At 50.4% G+C, this 24,945-nt stretch overlaps 1 protein-coding gene across 21 annotated transcripts; it reads left to right on the top strand.

Moving 5' to 3' along the window:
• Positions 1–1,813: 1,813 nt before the first annotated feature.
• Positions 1,814–24,749, top strand: MED12 (mediator complex subunit 12). Of its 21 annotated transcripts, none has more exons than XM_081125461.1 (46): positions 1,835–2,068; positions 2,612–2,716; positions 2,916–3,107; positions 3,244–3,403; positions 4,419–4,600; positions 4,783–4,893; positions 5,002–5,256; positions 5,619–5,765; positions 6,175–6,274; positions 6,398–6,534; positions 6,664–6,795; positions 7,155–7,281; positions 7,730–7,959; positions 8,610–8,690; positions 8,822–8,992; positions 9,194–9,338; positions 9,506–9,556; positions 9,883–10,001; positions 10,180–10,323; positions 10,779–10,942; positions 11,163–11,294; positions 11,696–11,923; positions 12,099–12,243; positions 12,418–12,538; positions 12,908–13,009; positions 13,098–13,223; positions 13,476–13,651; positions 13,835–14,014; positions 15,057–15,128; positions 15,569–15,702; positions 15,877–16,038; positions 16,303–16,414; positions 16,577–16,666; positions 17,407–17,516; positions 17,755–17,890; positions 18,151–18,312; positions 19,341–19,715; positions 19,918–20,068; positions 20,220–20,416; positions 20,592–20,669; positions 20,758–20,812; positions 20,888–20,975; positions 22,498–22,711; positions 23,092–23,226; positions 23,441–23,522; positions 23,743–24,749. In XM_081125461.1, exons 1-46 carry the CDS (start codon positions 1,970–1,972, stop codon positions 23,784–23,786), a joined length of 6,459 nt encoding a protein of 2,152 aa, XP_080981587.1. In that variant the 5' UTR covers positions 1,835–1,969; the 3' UTR covers positions 23,787–24,749. The 21 variants fall into 21 exon arrangements, with proteins under 21 accessions (XP_080981598.1, XP_080981587.1, XP_080981585.1 ...); XM_081125459.1 differs by having other exon boundaries at positions 23,089–23,226; XM_081125458.1 differs by having other exon boundaries at positions 20,220–20,425.
• Positions 24,750–24,945: the final 196 nt, after the last annotated feature.

Here is a 24,945-nt window from a genome sequence, read left to right as displayed (position 1 = left end):
CTTCCCCATCCTGTGCCATGCTCCTTCCTTAGCTCAGCCACCCTGAAAACACTGTCAAAGCTCTACTGTCTTAGCTAGATGGAAAATACAGTATTCACTCCTGTGGGCACATATATAGCTATCTTTCCTCCACCTAATCCAAACCAGAATATCCATCCTTAGTTCCTAGCTGAGCTGGGTTCCTGTTGAGACTGGTGAGGAGGTCTGACTTAGAAGTAGATTCTGGAAATGGAGGAACAACAATACTAGCTTCAAACTCCTCATCTTCCCCTTACTCTGCTTCCCTTCCTGTGTTCCCTATCTCAGTTAATGGTATCATCACCCTCTCAGTCACCCAGACTTGAGACCTCAAAGTCATCTCCAATTCCTCCCTCTCTCTCACCCTGAGAATCCAATCAGCTCTATTTTCTGTGGTGTTTCTCCCAGCAGTGTCCTCCTTTCCATGAGCACAGCCACTGTGCTAAATCAGCCTTTCATTCCCTCGAGTCATGATTCTTACTAGAACTCACCAATTGGCCTCCCTTTCTAAAGCCCCCCTGCTCTCTGCCCCAGCCCAGGTAGCTCAGTTGGTTAGAGCATTGTCCTGATATGCCAAGGTTGTGGGTTGGATTCCCAGTCATCCTATTGCCAGCTTTATCTTCCCCCAAACACAGAGCTGATTGGAGAGACTATTTACAAGAGTTGTTCATTCAGCAAACACTTACTGAGCCTTTAGTATGTGCCAGGCACTGTGCTTATGTTCTAACCAACCCTAATTTTCTGTGTATTAAAATTCCTCAAGGTTAGCTCAAATATTACCTCCTCCAAGCAGGATGTTTCTTCTCCCCAGTCGGAATTAATTTGTCTACCCACTGTGAGTCAATAGGATTTTATTATTTTTATTTGTTATTTGCTAGTTTTGTTTTTTTTTTATTGTAATTTGTTCCTTTTATTATAGTACTGTGTCTTTTCTCATGTCATTGAAAGAATATTGGTTCAAGAGTCAAAAAAAAATCCTAGTCTCAGCTGTTACTCAGTAGCTGTATAATATAGAGCAAATGAACTTCCACTCTGAAAATCAGCCTCCTCATCCACCAATTGAAGACAGCAATCCCTGACTAATAGGGCTGTGGGAAGATTAAAGGAGATAATTGTCTAAAAAGCATCTTACACTTAGTAGGTGCCTCTTTTGCTAGAGCAGGGGTTATTAACCTGAAATTCGTGAACACTTAGGGGATGCATCCATGAGCTTCAGGGGTACAAGAACCTTCCAGGAAAGTAACATTTTGTATGTCTCCATGTTCATTTTTCTGGGAGAAGGGCCACAGCTTCCATCAGCATCTCAAAGGAGTTGTGAATCAAAAAGGTTAACAATCTCAGTGCTAGACCATAAAGACCTTGAGGGATTAGACCAGGCCTTTCCGGGGGTTTAATTAGTGCTTTCTCAGCATACATAGGTTCTAATCTTCACAACGGTCCTTTGAAGGCATTATCAGTACGCTCATTTTTCTGATGCGGAAACGAAGACATGATGAGTGGTCTGTCAAGGCAGAGTTCCTAACCAATGCAAATACTATGGAGCACCCATTCTAGGCCCAGAACTGAGCGAGGCGCCCGGAAGCCAGCGCCGGTCACAGCTCCGCAGCGCGGCTGCCTCCCTCCTCGCAGGTTCGCATCCCCGCCCAGTGCGCGGCTCCGGGGCGTTTCGCTGCTGCTGACCCGGTGAAATCGATCTCCAGCGGAAAAGCTCGCGGGCGCGGAGCTCCGCCCCATGCCGGCCCGGCCCCGCCCCGCTGAGGTCGGCATTGTCCGACGATTTCCGGCGTCCCTCGGTTCCCATCGGTAGTTTCCGGCAATGATCGAGAGTTTCTAACGTGCACCTCTGTTGTCTCTCGGCCGCCGTCCTCGCCACCGCCGCCCCCCTTGAGGCCCCCCCCTAACCCCCCGGAGCCGGCCCGGCTGGCGCGTCCGGCGCCACGGGCTGGGCAAGATGGCGGCCTTCGGGATCCTGAGCTATGAACACCGGCCCCTGAAGCGGCCGCGGCTCGGGCCTCCCGATGTGTACCCTCAAGATCCCAAACAGAAGGAGGTGCGTTCACAAACCGGGGTTCTCGCCGGGCCAGGGTCCAGCGATCAGCACAGGAGGAAGCACCGAGGATTTGGGGAAGGCGGGGAAGGGGCAGTCTGGTGGGAGCAAAAGTCCCGAAAGGGGGAAGAGTAAAGTGGGTGCAGGAGCATGGGACCTGGAGGGCAGGGGGGCGGTTCCTGGGTGTGACTAGGGAACGATGGAGGGGCCAAGCTGGAGCCCCCCCCTCCCCCCGCGCCCCCCCCCTCGTCTACACACACCCCTCAGAAAGTTGTCTGAGGCAGCTTGGTGAGCCGCGGCTGCTGGCCAGCTTGTGAGGAAAGAGTGATGTTGAGGGAGATCTGGGTGATGGGGCACCTGAGTGACTGGAGAGGTGAGGGTGGGGTCCAAATGAATATCTGGGCCTAGCTTTAAATAGCAATCCGTGCTTCTCAGAGTCCTCCTCCTGCCTTGTCCCCCCTTCTTCCCCTCTTCTCCTGCCTTTCTCTCCCACCCCCCACCCCCCCAAGGAAAAAACATACTTAAAATGTCATTTTCCTGCCTCAGGATGAACTGACAGCCTTGAATGTAAAACAAGGTTTCAATAACCAGCCTGCTGTCTCTGGGGATGAACATGGCAGTGCCAAGAATGTAAACTTCAATCCTGCCAAGGTGAGAAAACCCTGCCAGGCTGAAGGAAAAGGCTGGAAAAATCTGAGGAGGTGGTGTGTTGGGAAGACTTAAAGGGACAACCTAAGTGGCCGAGTTTTCCTTCATAACCTAATGCTACCACATTGGCATTTGCCATTCTAAGGCATGGTCACCTCCCTGCCCTTTCTTCCCACCCTGAGGTATAGTTTTCTTCCCTCAGATCAGTTCCAACTTCAGCAGCATTATTGCAGAGAAGTTACGTTGTAACACCCTCCCTGACACTGGTCGCAGGAAGCCTCAAGTGAACCAGAAGGACAACTTCTGGCTGGTGACTGCACGATCCCAGAGTGCCATTAACACCTGGTTCACTGACCTTGCTGGCACCAAGCCACTTACACAACTAGCCAAGAAGGTGAGATACTGTTTTTTATTCTTTAGGCCAAGGAGGGGAGCATGGGTACCAAGTACCCTCCTGTTCCCAGATTAAGCTATATGGTTGCAAGGTTGTGGTGGTAATAAGGGTCTTACTATTTGCAATGTCCATCCAGGTCCCTATTTTCAGTAAGAAGGAAGAGGTGTTTGGGTACTTAGCAAAATACACAGTGCCTGTGATGCGGGCCGCCTGGCTCATTAAGATGACCTGTGCCTACTATGCAGCATTCTCAGAGACCAAGGTTAAGAAGAGACATGTCATTGACCCCTTCATAGGTGAGTAACTCCCAATACCAGGGGTCCCACCAATGATCACTTCAAGGAGTGATAGACCCTTGGAATTATTATCCTTATTTGTATTCCTTGCTTCTGCTTATATGTTGCATTCTCTCAGTAAACATCCAGTATCTTGAGTGTCTACTGTGTGCATGTACTGGGCTATAAGGATGACCAGTACCTAATCTCTGCCCGTAGGATGCTTATAGTCTGGTAGGTATGCCAAGGCAGGTGTATGAATCACATAATTAAATATATAAAGTAGGTGTCAAAAGAGGAGGCAGCAGCTTTTTTGAGACTTCAGGGGACAGCTGGGAAGGCTTTAGGAAGGTGGCATTTGACTAGAGCCAGAGGATGATTAGGATTTAAAAGTACAGTAGGCTCCCTTACCCAAGGGATATACGTTCCAAGACCCCCAGCAGATGCTTGAAACCACGGATAGTAATGAACCCAATATATACTGTTTTTTCCTATACATACATACCTGTGATAAAGTTTAATTTTATAAATTAGGCATAGTAAGAGATTAACAACAGTAACTAAAAATAGAACAATTATGACAATATACCATAATAAAAGTTTTGTGAATATGGTTTCTCTCTCAAAACATCTTATTGTACTGCACTCATCCTTCTTGTGATGTGAGGTGATAAAATGCCTGTGTGATGAGATGAAGTGAGGTGAATGACGTATGCATTGTGACATAGCATTAGGCTACTATTGACCTTCTGACACTACATCAGGGGGAGGATCATCTGCTTTGAGTGATGCTGGATCACGGAGCCATGAATGACAGTGTCAGTGGTTGAATGTCAAGAACAGATGATGTTGATGGTTGGGAAAATTTATTTATTTTCATACTGCAATTGACTGCAGGTAACTGAAAAGGTGGAAAGCAAAACTGTGGCTAAGGGGGACTACAGTATGGTGATTGGGAGTAGGGTGGGGAACAGAAGGTACTGTATTCTAAGCAGAGGGACAGTATAAAATAGCTCTTTTTCCATCTTTCCCTTAGAGTGGACTCAGATCATCACCAAGTACTTATGGGAGCAGCTGCAAAAGATGGCTGAATACTACCGTCCAGGGCCTGCAGGCAGTGGGGGCTGTGGTTCCACTATAGGGCCCTTGCCCCATGATGTAGAGGTGGCAATACGGCAGTGGGACTACAATGAGAAGCTGGCCATGTTCATGTTTCAGGTAGGGCATGTCGTGTGAGACATTGGATTGAACCTGATCTCGCATTCTGCCCGTAGAGAATGGAATCTGCCTGATACCTTGCCCTGGTTGTGGTTCTCTTCATCCTGTCATTGATTTTATCTGCCTCATCTCTAATAACCCCTGGGCTAAACTAATCCTTTTCCCACCCCTGGTACCCATAGGATGGAATGCTGGACAGACACGAGTTCCTGACCTGGGTACTTGAGTGTTTTGAGAAAATCCGCCCTGGAGAGGATGAATTGCTTAAACTGCTACTGCCCCTGTTGCTTCGAGTAAGGCCTAGGATTTAGGGGGGTCTGGGGAGGGCTAGAGGAGGAATAAGATGTGATAGCAGGGTCCTGTGGAGAGAACTTGGGGTTTTGCTCGTCATGTCTTCACAGTACTCTGGGGAATTCGTTCAGTCTGCATACCTCTCCCGCCGCCTTGCCTATTTCTGTACCCGAAGACTGGCCCTGCAACTGGATGGCATGAGCAGTCACTCGGCTCATGTTATGTCTGCTCAGTCGACAAGCACACTGCCCACCACCCCTGCTCCTCAGCCCCCAACTAGCAGCACACCCTCTATACCCTTTAGTGACCTGCTTATGTGCCCTCAGCACCGGCCCCTTGTTTTTGGCCTCAGCTGTATACTTCAGGTAAGTACTAGGTGGCCCCAAGGAAGTATTAAGAGGCATCCTGAGAGGAGTTGGTGCCTGTCCTGGAGAATGGAGGTGATTCTAAATTGGAGGTGGGACTCAGCACTGAGTACTTGCTTAGAGATTATTGCTTCTCCTACTTGAGCTGTTAGTTCCTTTTCAGTTAGTTCTCTTCTAGGACTGAATAGTATGCCCAAAGGCTTTTAGGAGAGTGGAAAAGGGGAGGGGCTCAGGGATCGAGTGATGCCACTCCAGGGACTTAGAATACTTTGGATCAGAACTCTAAAGATTGGGACTTATAATGGGATTCTAGAGAGGTAGCCATGGTAACTGAATTTGACGTAATGGTTCCTATCTGGCAGACCATCCTCCTGTGTTGTCCTAGTGCCCTGGTTTGGCACTACTCGCTGACTGATAGCCGAATTAAGACTGGCTCACCACTTGACCACCTGCCTATTGCCCCCTCCAACCTGCCCATGCCAGAGGGCAACAGTGCCTTCACTCAGCAGGTAAGTTGGGCAAATTGCCTAGTACCTCCAGATTGGGAGGTGAGGCTCAATTACTCTTTCAGAAATAGTGACTTGGCCCAGCTGGCGTGGCTCAGCAGTTGAGCATCGACCTATGATCCAGGAGATCGTGGTTCAATTCCTGGTCAGGGCACATGCCCAGGTTTTGGGCTCGATCCTCAGTAGGGGGTGTGCAGGAGGCAGCCGATCAGATCAGTGACTCTCATCATTGATGTTTCTATCTCTCCCTCTCTCCCTCTCCTTTCCTCTCTCTGAAATCAATAAAGACATATTTTTTAAAAAATAGAAGAAATAGTGACTTGGAGTCCTCCAGCACTATTCTTTTAGCCTGGGGTCCTGGCCTTTTGTATGCATTGGTATGTCCTTAAAGCCTGCCTTGTCGATACTTCAGGTCCGTGCAAAGTTGCGGGAGATCGAACAGCAGATCAAGGAGCGTGGACAGGCAGTTGAGGTTCGCTGGTCTTTTGATAAGTGCCAGGAAGCTACTGCAGGTGGGTGCCACATGATGGATAGTAGGAAGGATGTTTGAGGAAAGGATGGGGTTGGTAAGGACAGAGATCTGAGAATTGGACTGCATAGGGGGATAAATCCCTTTTGCCACTTTTCCTCCTTAGGCTTCACCATTGGACGGGTGCTCCATACTTTGGAAGTGCTGGACAGCCATAGTTTTGAGCGCTCTGACTTCAGCAACTCTCTTGATTCCCTTTGTAACCGAATCTTTGGGTTGGGGCCTAGCAAGGATGGGCATGAGGTAAGCAAGAAGGGGAACCAAAGGAGCAAAAAACATTGCAAGAGAAACAGTATATGAGGGGAAGGTATGGTGAGGCATGAAAACTGGGGGATGTCTGAAGAGATGATCCTGTCTTCCTTTGGTTTCCAGATCTCCTCAGATGATGATGCTGTGGTATCACTACTGTGTGAATGGGCTGTCAGCTGCAAGCGTTCTGGTCGGCATCGTGCTATGGTGGTAGCCAAGCTCCTGGAGAAGAGACAGGCAGAGATTGAAGCTGAGGTTAGGGAGCAGGGTGAAAAGAAAGTGGTTGGCCAGTGAGGCAGTGACAGCTGGGGTTGAAGACAGATTGAGCTGGTAGTGGGACCAAAGTTGAAGCTGAGAGAATAAAGAACTAGTAGAGAACCTACAGGGAAAGTCGAGAACATAAGGCAAAAGTAGAAAGGGGAGAGGATTGATGTCAGAAAAGCAATCAAGTCTTCAGTTGGGAGACAGTAAAGAAAATGGAGGTCAAAGGGGGAATGGAATTGAAAAGTTTGGGGTGGAGACAAAACAGGTGGTAGTTCCAGGATTACACATGGAGGAAGGAGTGAGGAAACAGGTTAAAAACAATCCTGCAATTTGTTCTTTTTATCTTACAGCGTTGTGGAGAATCAGAAGCCGCAGATGAGAAAGGTTCCATTGCCTCTGGCTCCCTTTCTGCTCCTAGTGCTCCCATTTTCCAGGATGTCCTCCTGCAGTTTCTGGATACACAGGCTCCCATGCTGAGTATGGACCCTGTCACCCTCTGGTTACCTCAACCTAGACTCAGTTACCCATTACTGTCATCAGAAAGCATAATTAAGTGCCTTCTGGTATATTTTCTGTCTTGGGCTCTATGCTGAATGACTTTTGGACATAATTCTAGTCTTTGATCATTTTGTAATTTAACAGAGTAGAGAAATAAAGAGAAGAATAAAAACCAAAATGAACAATTGAAGCATTGTCCCGTATACTTAGCAACAAAGATGCTATATTCCTTTATGAGATGGTGTGTGGGGCAGGTGGTGGGGTAACCAATTACACTTTGTCCTTTGGCAGTTTTGGTTTGTTTTGGTTTTGATTGGTCCTCTTTTCGCTTACCTTAGGTACTCTAGGAGTAGTGTGCCTGAGGTGTGTCCCTCTCTGCCCATCTCTTTTGTGCTTCTCCTAACTCTTCTCATTTCCTTCCCTCTAGCGGACCCCCGAAGTGAGAGTGAGCGGGTGGAATTCTTTAACTTGGTACTGCTGTTCTGTGAACTGATTCGACACGATGTTTTCTCCCACAACATGTATACTTGCACTCTCATCTCCCGAGGGGACCTTGCCTTTGGAGCCCCTGGTCCCCGACCTCCCTCTCCCTTTGATGACCCTGCTGATGACTCAGAGCGCAAGGAGGCTGAGGGCAGCAGCAGTAGCAAGCTGGAGGTGAGTTTCTCCTTGTCCTGGTAGTTTCTTCCCATGTTCTCACCTGCCTGGCTCCGAGTCCTCTGAGAGTCCCTTTACCTAATAATGAGACCTAATTATGAGGGTAGTATCTGCTTAGTGCTTCTTGGTTTACAAGGCACTCTTGCATCATTCTTTTTCATTTGATCCTCACAACTGCCCTGTGAGGTAATCTTAACTCCATTTTATTTATTTTTTCTTTTTTTTAAAAAATATGTTTTTATTGATTTTAGAGAGAGAAGGAGGGAGAAGGAGGGGGAAGAGAGAGAGAGAGGGAGAGGGAAACATCAATGTGAGAGAGAAGCATCAATCAGTTTCCTCCCTCTGTACGCATCCCGACTTGGGATTGAACCTGCAACCAGAGTATGTGCCCTGACCGGGAATCGAACCCACAACCTTTCCATGCATGTGGCAATGCTCAACCAGCTGAGCCACCTCGCCAGGGCTTTTTTTTTTTTTTTTTTTTTTAACTGAAGCCCATGGTGGTTAAATAACTAGTCAAGGCTTGAATCTAGATCCAGTGCTTTTCCCAATATGGTCTCCTGTCTCCAACTCCCCTGTCAACTTTTCTAGATGGTGGGGAGCAGCTCCCTAGGGCTAAAGAAACTCCACTTTATGTTCTGTGCCCTTAGGATCCAGGGCTCTCGGAGTCTATGGACATTGACCCTAGTTCCAGTGTACTCTTTGAAGATATGGAGAAGCCTGATTTCTCAGTAAGTTAGAGCCTGGTGTGGAAGAACCCACCTTCTCAGGACTTCCCGTGATGCCTCTTTTGGGAATTTCTTTATGCCCTTTCATCCCCTTTTGTTCCCCTAAACATTATGCCCTCTCACCTGTCTCATAGTTATTCTCCCCAACTATGCCTTGTGAGGGGAAGGGCAGTCCATCACCTGAGAAAGCAGATGTTGAGAAGGAGGTGAAGCCACCGCCCAAGGAGAAGATAGAAGGGACTCTTGGGGTTCTTTACGAGCAGCCGCGGCACGTGCAGTATGCCACACACTTTCCTATCCCCCAGGTACTCTTCCCCAACACCTTGCTACCATCTGTTTTGAGCCCAGGTTTCTGTCCCAGGACCAGCAGAGGGGTTGGAGTTGTTCTTGAGGGTGTGGTGCGCTGGGAAGTGCTTGAGCACTGGGCTGCTGAGGGGCATGGCGCATGCTTTTAAGAGGAGGGAGAGAGATCCATGCTGGAGTCTGATGGTGCTGCTGGGATGCAGGAGGAGTCATGCAGCCATGAGTGCAACCAGCGGTTGGTCGTACTGTTTGGGGTGGGGAAGCAGCGAGATGATGCCCGCCATGCCATCAAGAAAATTACCAAGGATATCCTGAAGGTTCTGAACCGCAAGGGGACAGCAGAAACTGGTGGGTTTGAGGCTCCTTAACCAGACCTCCCCCAAATGAACGCCCTAGTCAGTCTTCCCTTCCCCAGCATAGGGCACTCCCAGTCATGTCCCAATGTCCTGTCTCTTGGAGTCTCCTGAGAGCTCTAGTCCTTTTGAAACTTCCCCCCTCATTCCCCCCCTCTGCAGACCAGCTTGCTCCTATTGTGCCTCTGAATCCTGGAGACCTGACATTCTTAGGTACCTCACAGTAAGCCCTGTACAGCCCGCCTTCCCTCTCCTTCCCTCCCTCAACCTAGCACCTCCCCGTATGTATTCCTCTAAGGTCCACATAGTCTGTGGTCCTCAAAACCTTCACTTCACCGTCCCCTTCATCCCTCCCCAACCCCTTCCTCCCTTCCCATCTTCCCTCTTCCCTCCCTCCCCTCTTCCCTCCCTCCCCTTCCTTCCCCTTTCCCTCCCTCCCACCCACCCTCCCACCCAGCCTTCTCTCTATTCCCCACCCCACCCCTAGTCACTAGTTTATCTTCCCTGTCCTCACTGATCCTTTTCAACTGTCCCCTTAGGTGGGGAGGATGGGCAGAAGCGGCGGCGCAACCGGCCTGAAGCCTTCCCCACTGCTGAAGATATCTTTGCTAAGTTCCAGCACCTTTCACATTATGACCAACACCAGGTCACAGCTCAGGTATGGGCCTAAGTCCAGCCCCCTTCCCACATTCTGGCTCTTATCCTGTTTTCCTTTCCTCATCTTCTTTCCCCCCTAGGCAAGTTAAACCTCCCAGTCTTATCCCCTTCCACCACCATCCTTTCCTGCTTCCCCCCACCTCTCTCCACTCCCTTCTCACTCCCACTGCCCTTATCAGGTCTCCCGGAATGTTCTGGAGCAGATCACGAGTTTTGCCCTTGGCATGTCATACCACTTGCCTCTGGTGCAGCATGTGCAGTTCATCTTCGACCTCATGGAATATTCACTCAGCATCAGTGGCCTCATCGACTTTGCCATTCAGGTGGGGAAGTTGGGGAGATAAGGGTAGAGGAAGGAGTTTGTGCTGTATAGGGTCATAAGGATAAGAGTAGAGGTTCAAGTCAGAGTCCCAGGCTATTGGGAGGGGCAGAAAGACTCTCACAGGGGGAGCGGAACATGAGCTAAGGCAGCAGGAATAGAGACTCAAGTTCTCCCCGGGGGAGGCACAAGACACAGATTAGAGCATCAGGTATAACCCCCCCCCCCCCCACTGTGGAGTTTGTAGAATCCTATCCTGGAGACTGGTTAGATCACTGATGTGGCTGATGTTGTTAATAGAATAAAGGGCAGCGGCATGTGGCAACAGGGCCCTTGTAGACTGGGACGGCTCCAGCAGGAAGGGGCTGGGGCCTGGCTTTGCCAGTTTCTTCGAAGGAAGTGGGGTTTTATATAATATATGGGGTCTCTTCTTGTTTCTCACCCCACTCACTCTGCTAGCTACTGAATGAGTTGAGTGTAGTCGAGGCCGAGTTGCTTCTCAAATCCTCCGACCTGGTGGGCAGCTACACTACCAGCCTGTGCCTGTGCATCGTGGCTGTCCTGCGGCACTATCATGCCTGCCTCATCCTCAACCAGGACCAGATGGCACAGGTCTTTGAGGGGTAAGCAGGGCTTCAGAATCACTGGAGCACAGAGGGCTCCCGTGAATAGTGGAAGTGACCTGCAAAGAACATGTGGGGCTCTCACAGTGGGGACGTGCATGCCATTCATGTGGGGTGGAGAGAGTATTGTCAAGAGACTTGAATCTGTGTCCAGGGACCTTTGTGCCCCGTCCCCTACACACTGTCTGCTGACCCTCCTGACCTTCCTTTCTTGTGACAGGCTGTGTGGCGTAGTGAAACATGGGATGAACCGGTCAGATGGCTCCTCTGCAGAACGCTGTATCCTTGCTTATCTCTATGATCTGTATACCTCCTGTAGCCATTTAAAGATCAAGTTTGGGGAGCTTTTCAGGTAAGAGAGGTGGGAGGTAAGGGGTAGAGAGTGGGACCTTGTCCTGTTCCCTTCTCATTGCCGCCCATTTCAGGAGCAGAGCACAGCCCAGGACCCTGCTGCCTCTGTAGGGTTGTTTGGGGACTGTGTCCTCCACATGTTCTTGGTTCCTGAGAGTGGGCCTTTTTCCTTGTTGGCCTTAGCTCCAGCCCATCACTCCTCCCCCTGCCTCCAGAGATGCCTGTGCTTTCTTCTCAATGGGTTCTTTTCTTGCCTAGTCTTCTTTGTCCCATCTCCCTTTTTCCTTTCCCAAAGTCCCTGGTCTCTCACTTTCTGCTCTTTTTCTTTCCTCCACCTTCCTGACCATCCCTCTACCTCACCAGACCTTCAACACTACTCTCTCCTTTCCCCTACCCCTGCAGCGACTTCTGCTCCAAGGTGAAGAACACCATCTACTGCAACGTGGAGCCATCAGAATCCAATATGCGCTGGGCACCTGAGTTCATGATTGACACTCTGGAGAACCCTGCTGCTCACACCTTCACCTACACAGGGCTAGGCAAGAGTCTTAGTGAGAACCCTGCTAACCGCTACAGCTTTGTCTGCAATGCCCTTATGCACGTCTGTGTGGGGCACCATGATCCCGATAGGTATGGGGCGTACTGAGTGAGGAATGGGCACTGCGCTCCGACCCCATATTGGGAGGGATGAGATGCCCGGGAGGTACTGCAACCTTGGTTTTTGCCGGAGTGGAGATGAAAAGTTAATGAGTCTGAGGTTTCGTGGAACAAGGTTTTTCCTGAGGGCATTTGTACTTTTCCCCAGGGTGAATGACATCGCAATCCTGTGTGCAGAGCTGACCGGCTATTGCAAGTCACTGAGTGCAGAGTGGCTGGGAGTACTTAAGGCCTTGTGCTGCTCCTCCAACAATGGCACTTGTGGTTTCAATGACCTCCTCTGCAATGTTGATGTGAGATTTGGGCGGGGTCCTCCTGGGGCCTGGGCCACTTATCAGGGCAGGGATCTGTTCTCAGTAATCAAGGCAGTACAGGGACAGTTTTGTACAGTTGAGGCATACCGTTTTGAGTTTGAGTTGGCATCCTGTCTGCCCACTGTCGTAATGTCTGTCTGCTTTTTCCTCCAGGTCAGTGACCTGTCTTTTCATGACTCCCTGGCTACTTTTGTTGCCATCCTCATTGCTCGGCAGTGTTTGCTCCTAGAGGATCTGATTCGATGTGCTGCCATCCCTTCACTCCTTAATGCAGGTAAACTATCAATCCAGAACTCCTAGAATTTCTAGAGCCCAAATTTCAATGCCCATTCTATGGCCACATTCTCAGTGTTCAGTGTCAGGTTCCCTGGCATCCCCAGAGGCCAGTCTTGTGGTGCGCTTCAGGCTGGGGAAAACTCTTTATAACCCTGCATTTTGCAGCCCTGATGTGTCCATTTTGTGACCCTTCGAGGAACTCTCCTTATACAGCAACACAGTTGGCTGCTCCACCTCTTCTTCAGCATTATCTTGTTTTTTTCTCCTTTTGCCTGACCTCATCTTGCCTTTTATCACCCCCTCCTCCACAAACCCACATACAATCTACCTTCCTCCTGTCTGATCTGCTTTGTCTTCCTTTCTGTAGCTTGCAGTGAACAGGACTCTGAGCCGGGGGCCCGGCTTACGTGCCGCATCCTCCTCCACCTTTTCAAGACACCTCAACTCAATCCTTGCCAGTCGGATGGAAGTAAGTGATCCCCATCTGAGCCAGCCAGCAGTAGAAAGTGTGGCTACCCCACCCCCACCGTTTCTACTTTTGCTTCCCCTGACTTCAGCTCCCTCCCCAGACAAGCCTACTGTAGGAATCCGCTCCTCCTGTGACCGCCACCTGCTGGCTGCCTCCCAGAACCGCATAGTGGATGGAGCTGTGTTTGCTGTTCTCAAGGCTGTATTTGTACTTGGTATGGGGGTAGGAAGGGAGTGGTGCCAGAAGTGTGTATAGGGTGGAGTGGCAGCTAAACTACAAAGGACAGTCTTTCTTTCCCCTGAAAGGTGGTCTCCCTGACTTTTAGGGAGGAGAAGAGGGAGGGAAATATATTTCTGTCCCATAGGGCAGGACTTGGGGAGTTGCTGCCTCTGTGGGTCTGGGGTGGGTCTCCACACAGTATTCGGATCTCACTCTGCCCTCCCTATCTCCGGCCTGTGGACCACAGGGGATGCGGAACTGAAGGGTTCAGGCTTCACTGTGACAGGAGGAACAGAAGAACTTCCAGAGGAGGAGGGAGGAGGTGGCACTGGCGGTCGGAGGCAGGGTGGCCGCAACATCTCTGTGGAGACAGCCAGTCTGGATGTCTATGCCAAGTACGTGCTGCGCAGCATCTGCCAACAGGTCAGTCTCACCTTCCCCCCCACACCTCCTAAATGCCTCTATATATAATATAGTCCTGTTTCCAGCCATGATCATACCACCTCTCTACTACACATTGTGTCCCTCACCAATACCCACCCCATCCCCCTTATTCCTGACCCCCCTCACTGGTTGCCCCAGTACCCTGATGATCAGCTTCCTTAGGAATGGGTAGGAGAACGTTGCCTTAAATCGCTGTGTGAGGACAGCAATGACCTACAAGACCCAGTGTTGAGTAGTGCCCAGGCCCAGCGCCTCATGCAGCTCATCTGCTACCCACATCGACTGCTGGACAGTGAGGACGGGGAGAACCCCCAGCGGCAGCGTATTAAGCGTATTCTCCAGGTAGGCCAAGGTGTTGGGGGGTCTTGGAGGAAGCAATGGGGTCCAAGCCTAGTGTCAGACCATTGGAACCTTGAGAGAAAAAGAGATGAGGAGTTAAATAGGAAGACAGACAAGAGTGTGGCTGAGAGGTGGTGAGAGAAACAGCTCCAGCATGGGTTTAGAAGTCAAGCCAAAATGGTCTAGACTCTAGAATGAGCTGTTGGGTAAGGGCACAGCTATCTGAATATAGTAGGACTGCAGCTTATCAAGTGGGAGGCATGCCATCTGGGAGGCCTAGTTTTTGGCCTCATATGTTTGGCACTTTGGCCATGGCTCAGTAGTGAGTGGTAGTTACTACTCAGTAGCTACTACACTAGAGTGTCTGCTTCATGTCAGGTACTGTGCTCAGCACTCTATGTACATTTTCTTATTTAATCTTTACAACCCTGTGAAGTAGGTGTGAGTACCTCTGACCATTGAGGAAACTGAGGCTTGAAGAGGTTAAATAACTTGCCCAAGGTCACTCAGCTAATAAGCTGAGAGTCATTACGTGAACCTAGGTATCCCTGTCCCCGTTTTGATTAGCCATGCAGCTTCAGGCATTCAGGTGACTTGGAGGGTGGAAAAATAAAGCCATTAGAGAGAAGCTAAAGGAATGAGGTCTTTTCAGCCCAGAGGAGATAATGCCGAAGAGCACTGTAGCCTTAGGGTCTGTAAAGGACTTTGAGCAGCTGGTTTGAAACAGGAGAAGCAGGCTTCAACTTTAACATCAAAGATTTAGGTAAAGTGTTAAGCAGAACTTCCTTGTGCTAAAGAATGTGAGGCCCTGGAACAGAAACCCGGGGAAAGATGTGAAATCTCCCCTGAACTGCTTTGAAAATAGGTTAGATTTTTTCAACCATTTTGAATTATTTAGGTGTAGTCTTTTCCAAAACTGGGGCCATAGAGGTCCCTTTCAGTTTGTGGTTCAAGGTTGTGAGAGATCAGGAATTGGCCTAGGAGTGAGGAGTGGCTGTGGGTGACATGATGATGACTAGCTTGGGGGATGGGGTCTCTATCACAGAACTTGGACCAGTGGACCATGCGCCAGTCTTCCTTGGAGCTGCAGCTCATGATCAAGCAGACCCCAAACAATGTGAGTGGTGCCTCGGCCCTCTTTTTCCCATGCTCGCTTCTAGCTCCATGTGTCAGGGAGGTGGGCCACTATACAAGAACCTAGGTCCTACCCTGGTGTTCTTGGAATAAGAGAGGATGGGAAGATGGCAGATGTGTGGAGCTGATGATAAGGGTGCTGGATTGGGAGTGTTGGGGCTGAGTTATGGGGAAGGTTGGCAGTGGTAGTGGTTGTGGAGGCTCTTTCTGTGTCCACTACTGTAAGGAAGTATGCAAAGGAGAAGACTGGGGAATTGGAAAAATCTGGAAAGACTGGAGAGCATGACTCCCAGCAAAGTGGTGTCCCTACCCTCCCATTAACCTCCACAGATGCTTTTATCTGCCCTCATCATCTCTTCTACCATCTGTTTTCCTTCACCCCAGCCACCTATTTAGCATCCCTGTGCCTTTCCTCTTCCCCAGGAGATGAACTCCCTCTTAGAGAACATTGCCAAGGCCACAATTGAGGTTTTTCAACAGTCAGCAGAGACAGGGTCATCTTCTGGAAACACTGCAAGCAACATGCCCAGCAGCAACAAGACCAAGCCCGTGCTCAGGTTGGGTAGACGCATGTTAGGACCCATCCCTTTATGAGTTTCTCTACTGGCAATGTAAATGATTTCAGCCGCGTGGAGATAGATGCCAGGAATGTCCATCAGGAAAGGAGAGGGTGGATTCTACCAACCTTGTCTGGCTCCTCTGTAACCCTGTGGACCCCATCTGTCCTCCAGCTCTCTAGAGCGCTCTGGTGTCTGGCTGGTGGCCCCCCTCATTGCTAAACTGCCCACCTCAGTCCAGGGGCATGTATTAAAGGCTGCTGGGGAAGAATTGGAGAAGGGCCAGCACCTGGGTTCCTCTTCCCGCAAAGAACGTGATCGACAAAAGCAGAAGAGGTAAGCAGCTGGGGGGGGGGCGGGGCAGGATCCAGGGGTGGAAAGGAGAGGAAGCAGCCCAGCGAAGAAAAAAAGTTGGGGCAGAGGGATGAGGATTAAACCCATGGAAAGGTGGAAAATCAGAGGGTAAGAGTGGACAACTTTGAGCAAGCAGCTAGATCTTAAGATGGTAGGGCATGGGGCTTTGGGGGAATGAAGTTGGAAGCTGCCAGATCTCCAACCCATGGTCCTGTTCTTTTTCTTTTCTTTTCGTCCTCTCTCTAGCATGTCCCTACTGAGCCAGCAGCCCTTCTTATCCCTGGTGCTGACATGTCTGAAAGGGCAGGATGAGCAGCGCGAGGGACTCCTTACCTCCCTCTATAGCCAGGTGCACCAGGTACAGGTCTCTGGGTCACAAACACTGGCAGGAGGGCAGAGAAGGATGCACCCAAGAGGCCACTGTATACTCAGAACCTTCATTACTTTCTGTGAACACCGTGGGTGCTTTGGAATGGAAACAAGATCCCTGAGCTGTCTGTTATACTTGTTTCTGTCTTAGATTGTTAATAATTGGCGAGATGACCAGTACTTAGATGATTGCAAACCAAAGCAGCTAATGCATGAGGCCCTCAAACTGCGGCTCAACCTGGTGAGAGGGGGAGCTGGGGGGTGAGGCTAGAACTACAGAGGGAAAAAGCCCCAGCCCAGGGAGGGCAAGGTGGGGGGGGGCAGGCTGTTCTGGGTCTTCAAGCATTCACCCAGGGCTCCTAAAAGAGGAGGGACTTAAAAGTGGTTAAAGACAGTGGATTCTGCCAGGGACACTGCCTCAGTTGCCCTAGATTCTGGCTGGCTCCTGGAAGACCTAGAGGCCCATTTTGGAATGTTGGATAGAATCCTAGACATCCTTTAGTCCAACTACTGTCATTTAATAAGTAAGGAAACCAAGGCCCAGAGATGTCAATTTATTTTTTAATCCTCACCCGAGGATATTTTTTCTATTACTTTTCAGAGAGAGTGGAAGGGGGGGAGAGAGAAACATCAATGTGAGACAGATGTTTGTGAGGGTATGCCTCATGAACAATTGGTTACCTCCCTCACACACCCCGACCAGGGCCGGGATCGAGCCTGCAACCAAGGTACATGCCCTTGGCTGGAATCGAACCTGGGGTCCTTCAGTCCACGAGCTGACTCTATCCACTGAGCCAAACCAGCCATAGCAGATGTCAATTATTAAGTCATTGCCCTGAGATCATATAGCAAGTCATAGGTACAACTGGAACACTGACCTCAGGTGTCCCTAGCCCACCCAACCCAGGTTCTGATCTAAACTTTCCTTAAATGCTGAACTTCGCCCTGAGCCATCTGACTGATGTGTTGTGGCCCTGGCAGGTGGGTGGCATGTTTGACACAGTGCAGCGCAGCACCCAGCAGACCACGGAGTGGGCAGTGCTCCTCCTGGAGATCATCATCAGTGGCACTGTCGACATGCAATCCAACAAGTAAAGCACCCCACGCCTCCTTGCACTTTGTACCCAAGAGGGTCCCCGTTCCCCCACACCAGGTGCACAGCCCATTGTGATCCATGTGGCCCATCCTGTGGACTCAGAGGCCTTGGGTTCCCTACCTGGTTTTGATGCCCCTGGGGTGACATCTTAAGCACCGCTATCTGCTTGCATCCAACCCTCAGGCCTTTGTTTTCACCACTTCTCTGGTTTTCTCCCTGGCTTCCTGTCCTAGTGAGCTCTTCACTACCGTATTGGACATGCTGAGTGTGCTTATCAATGGGACCCTGGCTGCAGATATGTCCAGCATCTCTCAAGGCAGCATGGAGGAAAACAAACGTGCCTACATGAACCTGGTGAAGAAGCTACAGGTGAGCAGAGGAGGCAAGGGCGAGGCTTGAGGAACTGCAGTCTTAGTTCCCTTTCTCCTGACCTTGCAGTGGCTGTCCAGCCCCTGGGATTTTGCTCTGGCCAGAGCTTCCACCCTTCCCTCTCATGTTTGCTTTTTCTTTATTTGTACAGCAAGGATTGACTGAGTGTTTTCCTGCCAGGTTTTGTGTTATCCCCTGAGACTTCCCATCCCTATGTTTTTGTATTCTTGAACTCTTGTCCCCTTTTACTGTGCCTGCAGAAAGAGTTGGGGGAGCGCCAGTCAGACAGTCTGGAAAAGGTTCGCCAGCTGCTGCCACTGCCCAAGCAGACTCGAGATGTCATCACCTGTGAGCCACAGGGCTCCCTTATTGACACCAAGGGGAACAAGATTGCTGGCTTTGATTCCATCTTCAAGAAGGAGGCACGTTCCATTGTCTTTCTGCCCCTCCATCCTCTACCCCTGCCATTTCCCCCTTTGGACAAGAGCCTTTTTCTGCATTAACCGTGTATCTACAAAGGCTCATCAGGCTACGGCATCCATCGGGCTTTGCGGTGAGAGCCGCCTCTGGGGTGTTGAGCTCATCACTTAACTTTACTTACATTTCTTCTCCCCATCTTGGGATTCTCAACCTCTTTCCTTGGTCTCTCCGTTCACCCCTACCCACCGCTCACCACTCCTCCCCACCTTTTAACATACCACCCATTTCTCGGCACCCCGCCCTCTTTCCTCTGCCCCACCTACCTCCTGTCCTCCTCCCCTCCTGCCTGAACCCCACCCATCTGTCTGGCTGACAGCCCATATCTGATACCTTCATCCCTGCATTTCTCTCCCTCCACTCACCCATCTCTGCACAATTTTCTCTTTCCTCTCTGTCAGTTGCAGTATTTGTTGAATAACCATAATCAATGTGTATAGTAGAGAGAGGGGAAGAAAAGGATCTAGAGTTTGAAACCCAGAGTCTAACCCATTCGTGTCTACATTCTCCTCATTTATTTTCCTGGCCCATCTGTATCTGTCTCCCTTTCTCAGTGTCTCTCTCTGCCTGACTCACTTTGCCTTTCTCTGTCTCTCTCCACCTGTCTCTTTGGCTCCCTCTGCCTATCTCTCTCTTCCTGTTTTTCTCTCTCCCTGTCTCTCTTTCTCTTTCTGCCTGTCTTTAGTCTCTTGCTGCTTTTTCTCTCCATTTCTATCTCTGTCTTCTACTGAATGTCAGTATCTGTCTCTGTCTCTCTGTTCCACATGCCCATCGCCCTCTCTCCTCTCAACTCTCCCATGTGCATGTGTGTGTGTCCGTGTCCATCTGTCTTCCTCTGACCATCTCCCCTGAATCTGCCCTCTTTTTTTTCTTTCATTGCCTGAAGATATTTCCCCCCTTCCTATAAGTCCTTAGGATCTGGCTTCTGTTTTCTAAGCTTCAGCTGCTTATTGTTTCTCATTTTCTGGAGCAGGGTCTACAGGTTTCCACCAAACAAAAGATTTCTCCCTGGGATCTTTTTGAGGGCTTGAAGCCATCAGCACCACTGTCTTGGGGCTGGTTCGGAACAGTCCGGGTAGACCGGCGAGTGGCTCGAGGCGAGGAGCAGCAGCGCTTGCTGCTCTACCACACACACCTGAGGCCCCGGCCCCGGACCTATTACCTGGAGCCACTGCCGCTGCCACCAGAAGATGAGGAGCCCCCTGCTCCCACCCTGCTAGAGCCTGAGAAAAAGGCTCCAGAGCCCCCCAAAACTGATAAAACTGGAGCTGCTCCAGCCAGTACTGAGGAACGCAAGAAGAAGTCCACCAAAGGCAAGAAACGCAGCCAGCCGGCTGCCAAGACAGAGGTTAGTGCCTCCCCCATGATGCTTCTTCCACAGCCTCTCTGTGTGATTCTGTTCAGTTTCTGGTTTGTGGGAGGGATGGGGGCGTGTGGGGCAGGGGTGCCTTTGGAATTATGAAAATTAACCATGTAGATCCAGCTTCCCATCACCCCTCCCATCCTACTTCACCCCCACCTCTCACCTTCCTCTTCTGCCGTTCACATAGGACTATGGAATGGGCCCAGGGCGGAGTGGCCCTTACGGTGTGACAGTGCCTCCAGACCTCCTGCACCATGCTAACCCTGGTTCCATAACCCACGTTAGCTACAGGCAGGGCCCCATAGGCCTCTACACCCAGAACCAGCCACTACCTGCAGGTTAGTGCCAGCCCAGGAATGAGAAACTTACCTGGACTCCTCCCACCTCAGGGATGATGCCCCTCCTCCAAGGAGCTTTGGGAAACCAGGACACCTAGCCAGGGACAGAGGGACAAGGAGCCTAAAGAGGTCAGCCTGCTCCCATTTCCAGGTGGCCCTCGTGTGGACCCATACCGCCCTGTGCGGTTACCAATACAGAAGCTGCCTGCCCGACCATCTTACCCTGGAGTGCTGCCCACAACCATGACTGGCGTCATGGGACTGGAACCCTCCTCTTATAAGACCTCCGTGTACCGACAGCAGCAGCCTGCAGTGCCCCAAGGACAACGCCTTCGCCAACAGCTCCAGGCAAAGATAGTGAGAGGGGCAGTAGGGAGGGCCCCCAGGGAGAGGGGCATTTGAGGGTCACAGGACTGAGGAGACACTTGGGATCTTCACAAGGACATGCAGAGTGGGAGATAAAGGAAACGAGATGGGGGAAAGTGTTGCCTGAGTTTGAGTTTGTCTCCTTTTTTCCTTTTAGCAGAGTCAAGGGATGTTGGGCCAGTCATCTGTCCACCAGATGACTACCAGCTCTTCCTACGGTTTGCAGACCTCCCAGGTAAGGGCACAAGATGGTGAGAATTGGGGAGCTTGAGGCAAGTTGGTCTGCACACTCTTGGCCCTGACTCTGTCCTCCTTTCGTCCAGGGCTATACTCCTTATGTCTCTCATGTGGGATTGCAGCAACACACAGGCCCTGCAGGTACCATGGTGCCCCCCAGCTACTCCAGCCAGCCTTATCAGAGCACCCACCCTTCTACCAATCCTACTCTTGTAGATCCCACTCGCCACCTGCAACAGCGGCCCAGTGGCTATGTGCACCAGCAGGCCCCGACTTACGGACATGGGCTGACTTCCACTCAAAGGTACCCGAGGGAATCTGGGATTGTAAAAGCACTGAGGTATGGAGGCACATTTGACTTGGAAAACATGCCTGAAGGTGATGGGACTAGTCAGACCTTCTGTAGATGTCAAGAACACTTATCTGGCCACAGCCTATTGCCACAAAATGTCAGAGCTGGAAGGGACCCTGGTGACCAGTAGTCCCACATCTGCTTCCCCTACATTTCTTTGAGGCCCAGAAAGGGGAAATCATTTATATGACTATGATAAGGGCAAATCTGGGTTTCATTGTTACGCTGCATGTTAGGCATCAAGCTGGTGTTAGAACAGTCTTAACACTGAAATGGACTAATGAATGTATCCTCCCACTATGCTGAACATTTGTCAGGCCTTAGTTAAGACCCTGCACGTGTCCTGAAGCTCTATAGCTTAGGGTTTAGAACACTGAAGGGTGGACGAGAGGGAAAGTCCTTTACTGAGAAGTATTAACTGCTCACTGTGTGGCTAGCACTATGCTAGGACTGGTTGAGGTGAGGAAAGATATTTAGAAAAACTATAAAGTCCCTCACAACAAAGAATTGCTACTCTAGTTGGGGAGATGAGACTTACACAGAGGAACATTTAGAGAACACTCTGAGGAAAAACGATCAGGTGTGTACCATTGTGTGCTGTGAAGTAAAATGGGAATCCAGAACAAGTGTGTGGTACTGTCATTGTGGGCCTCAGTCATCAGAGGAAATATCACGAAGGAGGCCATACTTGGGTTGAAGGATAGCTGTGATTTGGATTTGTGGAGAGGAGGAGGAGGAAGAGTATACCAGGTAGAGGACATAGCGTGAACAGAGACATGGGGAGCCAAATGAAGAGAGTAGCTAGGAGGACAGGTAGAAGAGCTTGGATAGAGGTAAAATTTGTGCCGGGAAATAGTAAGGGATAGGCTAGGAGTGGGCAGGTTGAAGAGGGCCTTGATTGCTCAGTGCAGAACTGAGACACAGTTCCAGAAAGGGCCCTTTGGATAAGGAAAGTGACATGATGAATTGGGCATGTCAATAGATTAATTTGGAATGCATGGATAGGATGCATAGGAAAGGTGCTAGAAGACTTGGGACAAGGGCCTGGTCAGTAGCCTGGTGCAGTAGCCTGGTGAATCGATGTACAGTTGGGGTAAGGAAAATGGAAGGAGCAGTAGAACTCAATTATCCTTAAGCCCCTGAAATGTTATTGGGGATCACCAACAACTAAAGCCTCGCTGAGTGTTAACAAAATGCCTATCCTGTGCTAAGACGGTTTTTTCATTTTTATAAGAGAAAAATAGCTAAAACAGAATTGAAAAATTCCTAACCATGAAGGTTCTGAGACACTGAGATGGGATATTGTCTTTGCCCCCCACCCCCTTACTTAGGTGCCAGGACCCAAAGGGCTCTTCTGATTAGTGATAGGAATGGATGAAATGACTTACTAAAGTGTCTTTCAGATCAGAACCTGGGGCTTCTTCTCCACCTCTCTCCCTGCCCCATGTCTTGATCTCTGGACCTCTCTTTGTAGGTTTTCACACCAGACACTGCAGCAAACACCCATGATAGGTACCCTGACACCGCTGGGCACTCAGGGTGTCCAGGCTGCTGTCCGATCAGCTGCCATCCTGCCTGAGCAGCAGCAGCAGCAGCAGCAGCCACAGCAGCAGCAGCAGCAGCAGCAACAGCAACAGCAACAGCAGTACCACATCCGGCAGCAGCAGCAGCAGCAGCAGATCCTGCGGGTAAGGCCCAGGGTGTTCAGGGAGTTCATTGGGGACCTGGGAGCCCAAGGAGGAGGAGAGGCCCAGGCTCCTCTGGGGTTGTTATCAAGACTGACTGAGGCAGTGCAGGGAAAGCACCCGGCAGAGTGGTTGGTATGCAGTGGGGTCTTAGGAAGTTTCCCCTTCTCCCCCTTTTTGTTTTCTGGGGGTCCTAGTCGGAGAGAGTTGGTGGTTGTCTGCTGGGGATTCTAGATTGGGTGTTTTTCTCTGCGTCTCTCTAAGGCGGGAGGGCACTGAACCCAAAGTTTTCTTCCTGCTGCTTCTTCCCCTATCCCCATCCCACCATGCCTGGGCTCAGCTGCTTGCTCTCCTTAGAAGTATCTCTTATGTTCTCATAGCAGCAGCAGCAGCAGCAACAGCAGCAGCAGCAGCAGCAGCAGCAGCAGCAGCAAGCACACCAGCAGCAGCAACAGCAGCAGCAGCAGCAGCAGGCAGCGGCGGCTCCTCCCCAGCCCCAGCCCCAGTCCCAACCCCAGGTAGCTGCTGGACTACAGCACCAGGCTCAGGGACAGCTGCCCAGGTTGGGCATGTAGCCAGTGAACCAGGTTGGGGACAGTGTGCTATGTGGTAGAAGTAGGAGGCAAGGCATAGCACAGTAAAAAGGGATGGGGAGATGGGGATGGAGAAGGAAGTGGAAGGTTCCAAGTAGAGGGTTCAAGTTCAGCCTTCCACTTCCAATTTCCACCTCAGTTCCAGCGTCAGGGGCTTCAGCAGACCCAGCAACAGCAACAGACAGCAGCTTTGGTCCGGCAGCTCCAACAACAGCTCTCCAGTAAGCCTTCCTTCCTTCCTTCCTTCCCAGGAGATCCCCATGGAATAAATGGGGTGGGTGGGGGGTCAGGCAGCAAGTAGATGAGGCAGTTGCTTCCAGCCCATATTGTGGTGGGAAGCAGTGTATTCTGTCCCTTCCCTTGGCACCTGAATAGCTCTTCCCATGCATAGCTACAGCCCTGCTTGGCATCCCACCCCTAACCCTCTCTGGTTTTTCGCAGATACCCAGCCACAGCCCAGTACCAACATATTTGGACGCTACTGAGACATCTGGAGGAGCTGCTTGTGGCTGGATGTGGCCCCACCCTTTCCTCTGAATTCTCAGTCCCCTTCCCGGGCTAGCACCAGTAGTGGTTGGGGCTCTTCCCTCAGGCTCCATTTTTAATGAGTTTTTAGTATTTTTGTTAATGTGAGGCATTGAGCTGTTGGGTTTTGTATATTATTTATATCGAGACCCCAGAGCTGTTGCACCTAATATACAAAGCTTCTTTGCAAAGGGCGCGTGTGAGTTCTGCATGTCTGGGAATGGTGGGTCCTTGGGACAGTACCGGAGGCTGGACAGACAAGTTAGAGCCTTCATTCTATTCAGATAATCTCCCGTTTACCTTCCATCCCCTAAATTTCTCAGTTGAATTGGGTTGCTACCCTCTCTTCACTTTTCCAACCTGGCAACATATTAAGGTTTGGGCCCTTAGTCTCACTAGATGATGCAGCTTCTGGATAACTTTTCTCCATGGCAGATGTACCACTGGGGTTGGGAAGGAGCCATCAGGCTGGAGGAAAAATCAATGAAACTGGATTCTCCTTCCACTCATCCTACATGATGGGTTTTGAACAAACTGCAGGGTGGAGGGGGGATGACAGACACTACCCTTTTTGCTACCTTGTGTAGTCCCCATTGTGCACCAAATGGTATCCTAGACAGAGGCCTTCCCTGAGATTCACATTTCTGGGATGAAAAATTGCCCTGCATTAGCAAGTGTCACCATTGAATAGGTGGTGGAAGTCTGGCTTGGTTCCAGGAGGAAGAGACACCAGTAAAAGGAAGCACCCTTTTTTCTCTCTGCTCTGTTGCTGCAACAGCTTGCTTTCACACTACTCACCTTGGCAGTTACCCAGGGTAACTGTTGGTCACTCCCATTTTAAAGTAAAGATAACAAAATTTGCTGCAGAGTCACAATTGGTACTGTGCAGGGCTATTCTCAGCCCCCCTTGCCTTTAGTTTTAGGTACCTAGATCAAAGGCTATCCAGGAGAGTCAACTGGTTTATTACAAAGGAGTCCTCTGGCATGCCCTGCTGGGGATGGAAGAGGACCAGCCCCAGCCCTGTGGGTGGGCAGTACTGGAGGATTTGACAACTTCAGGATAACATCCAGGACATATTTGCACTATATCACTGGGAAGTGTCGAGTGTGCTGGTATAA

Source organism: Miniopterus schreibersii (genome assembly GCF_964146895.1).
Source record: "Miniopterus schreibersii genome assembly, chromosome: X".
In the NCBI taxonomy this organism is placed as follows: Eukaryota; Metazoa; Chordata; class Mammalia; order Chiroptera; family Miniopteridae; genus Miniopterus; species Miniopterus schreibersii.
This window is presented reverse-complemented; position numbering and strand designations above follow the sequence as displayed.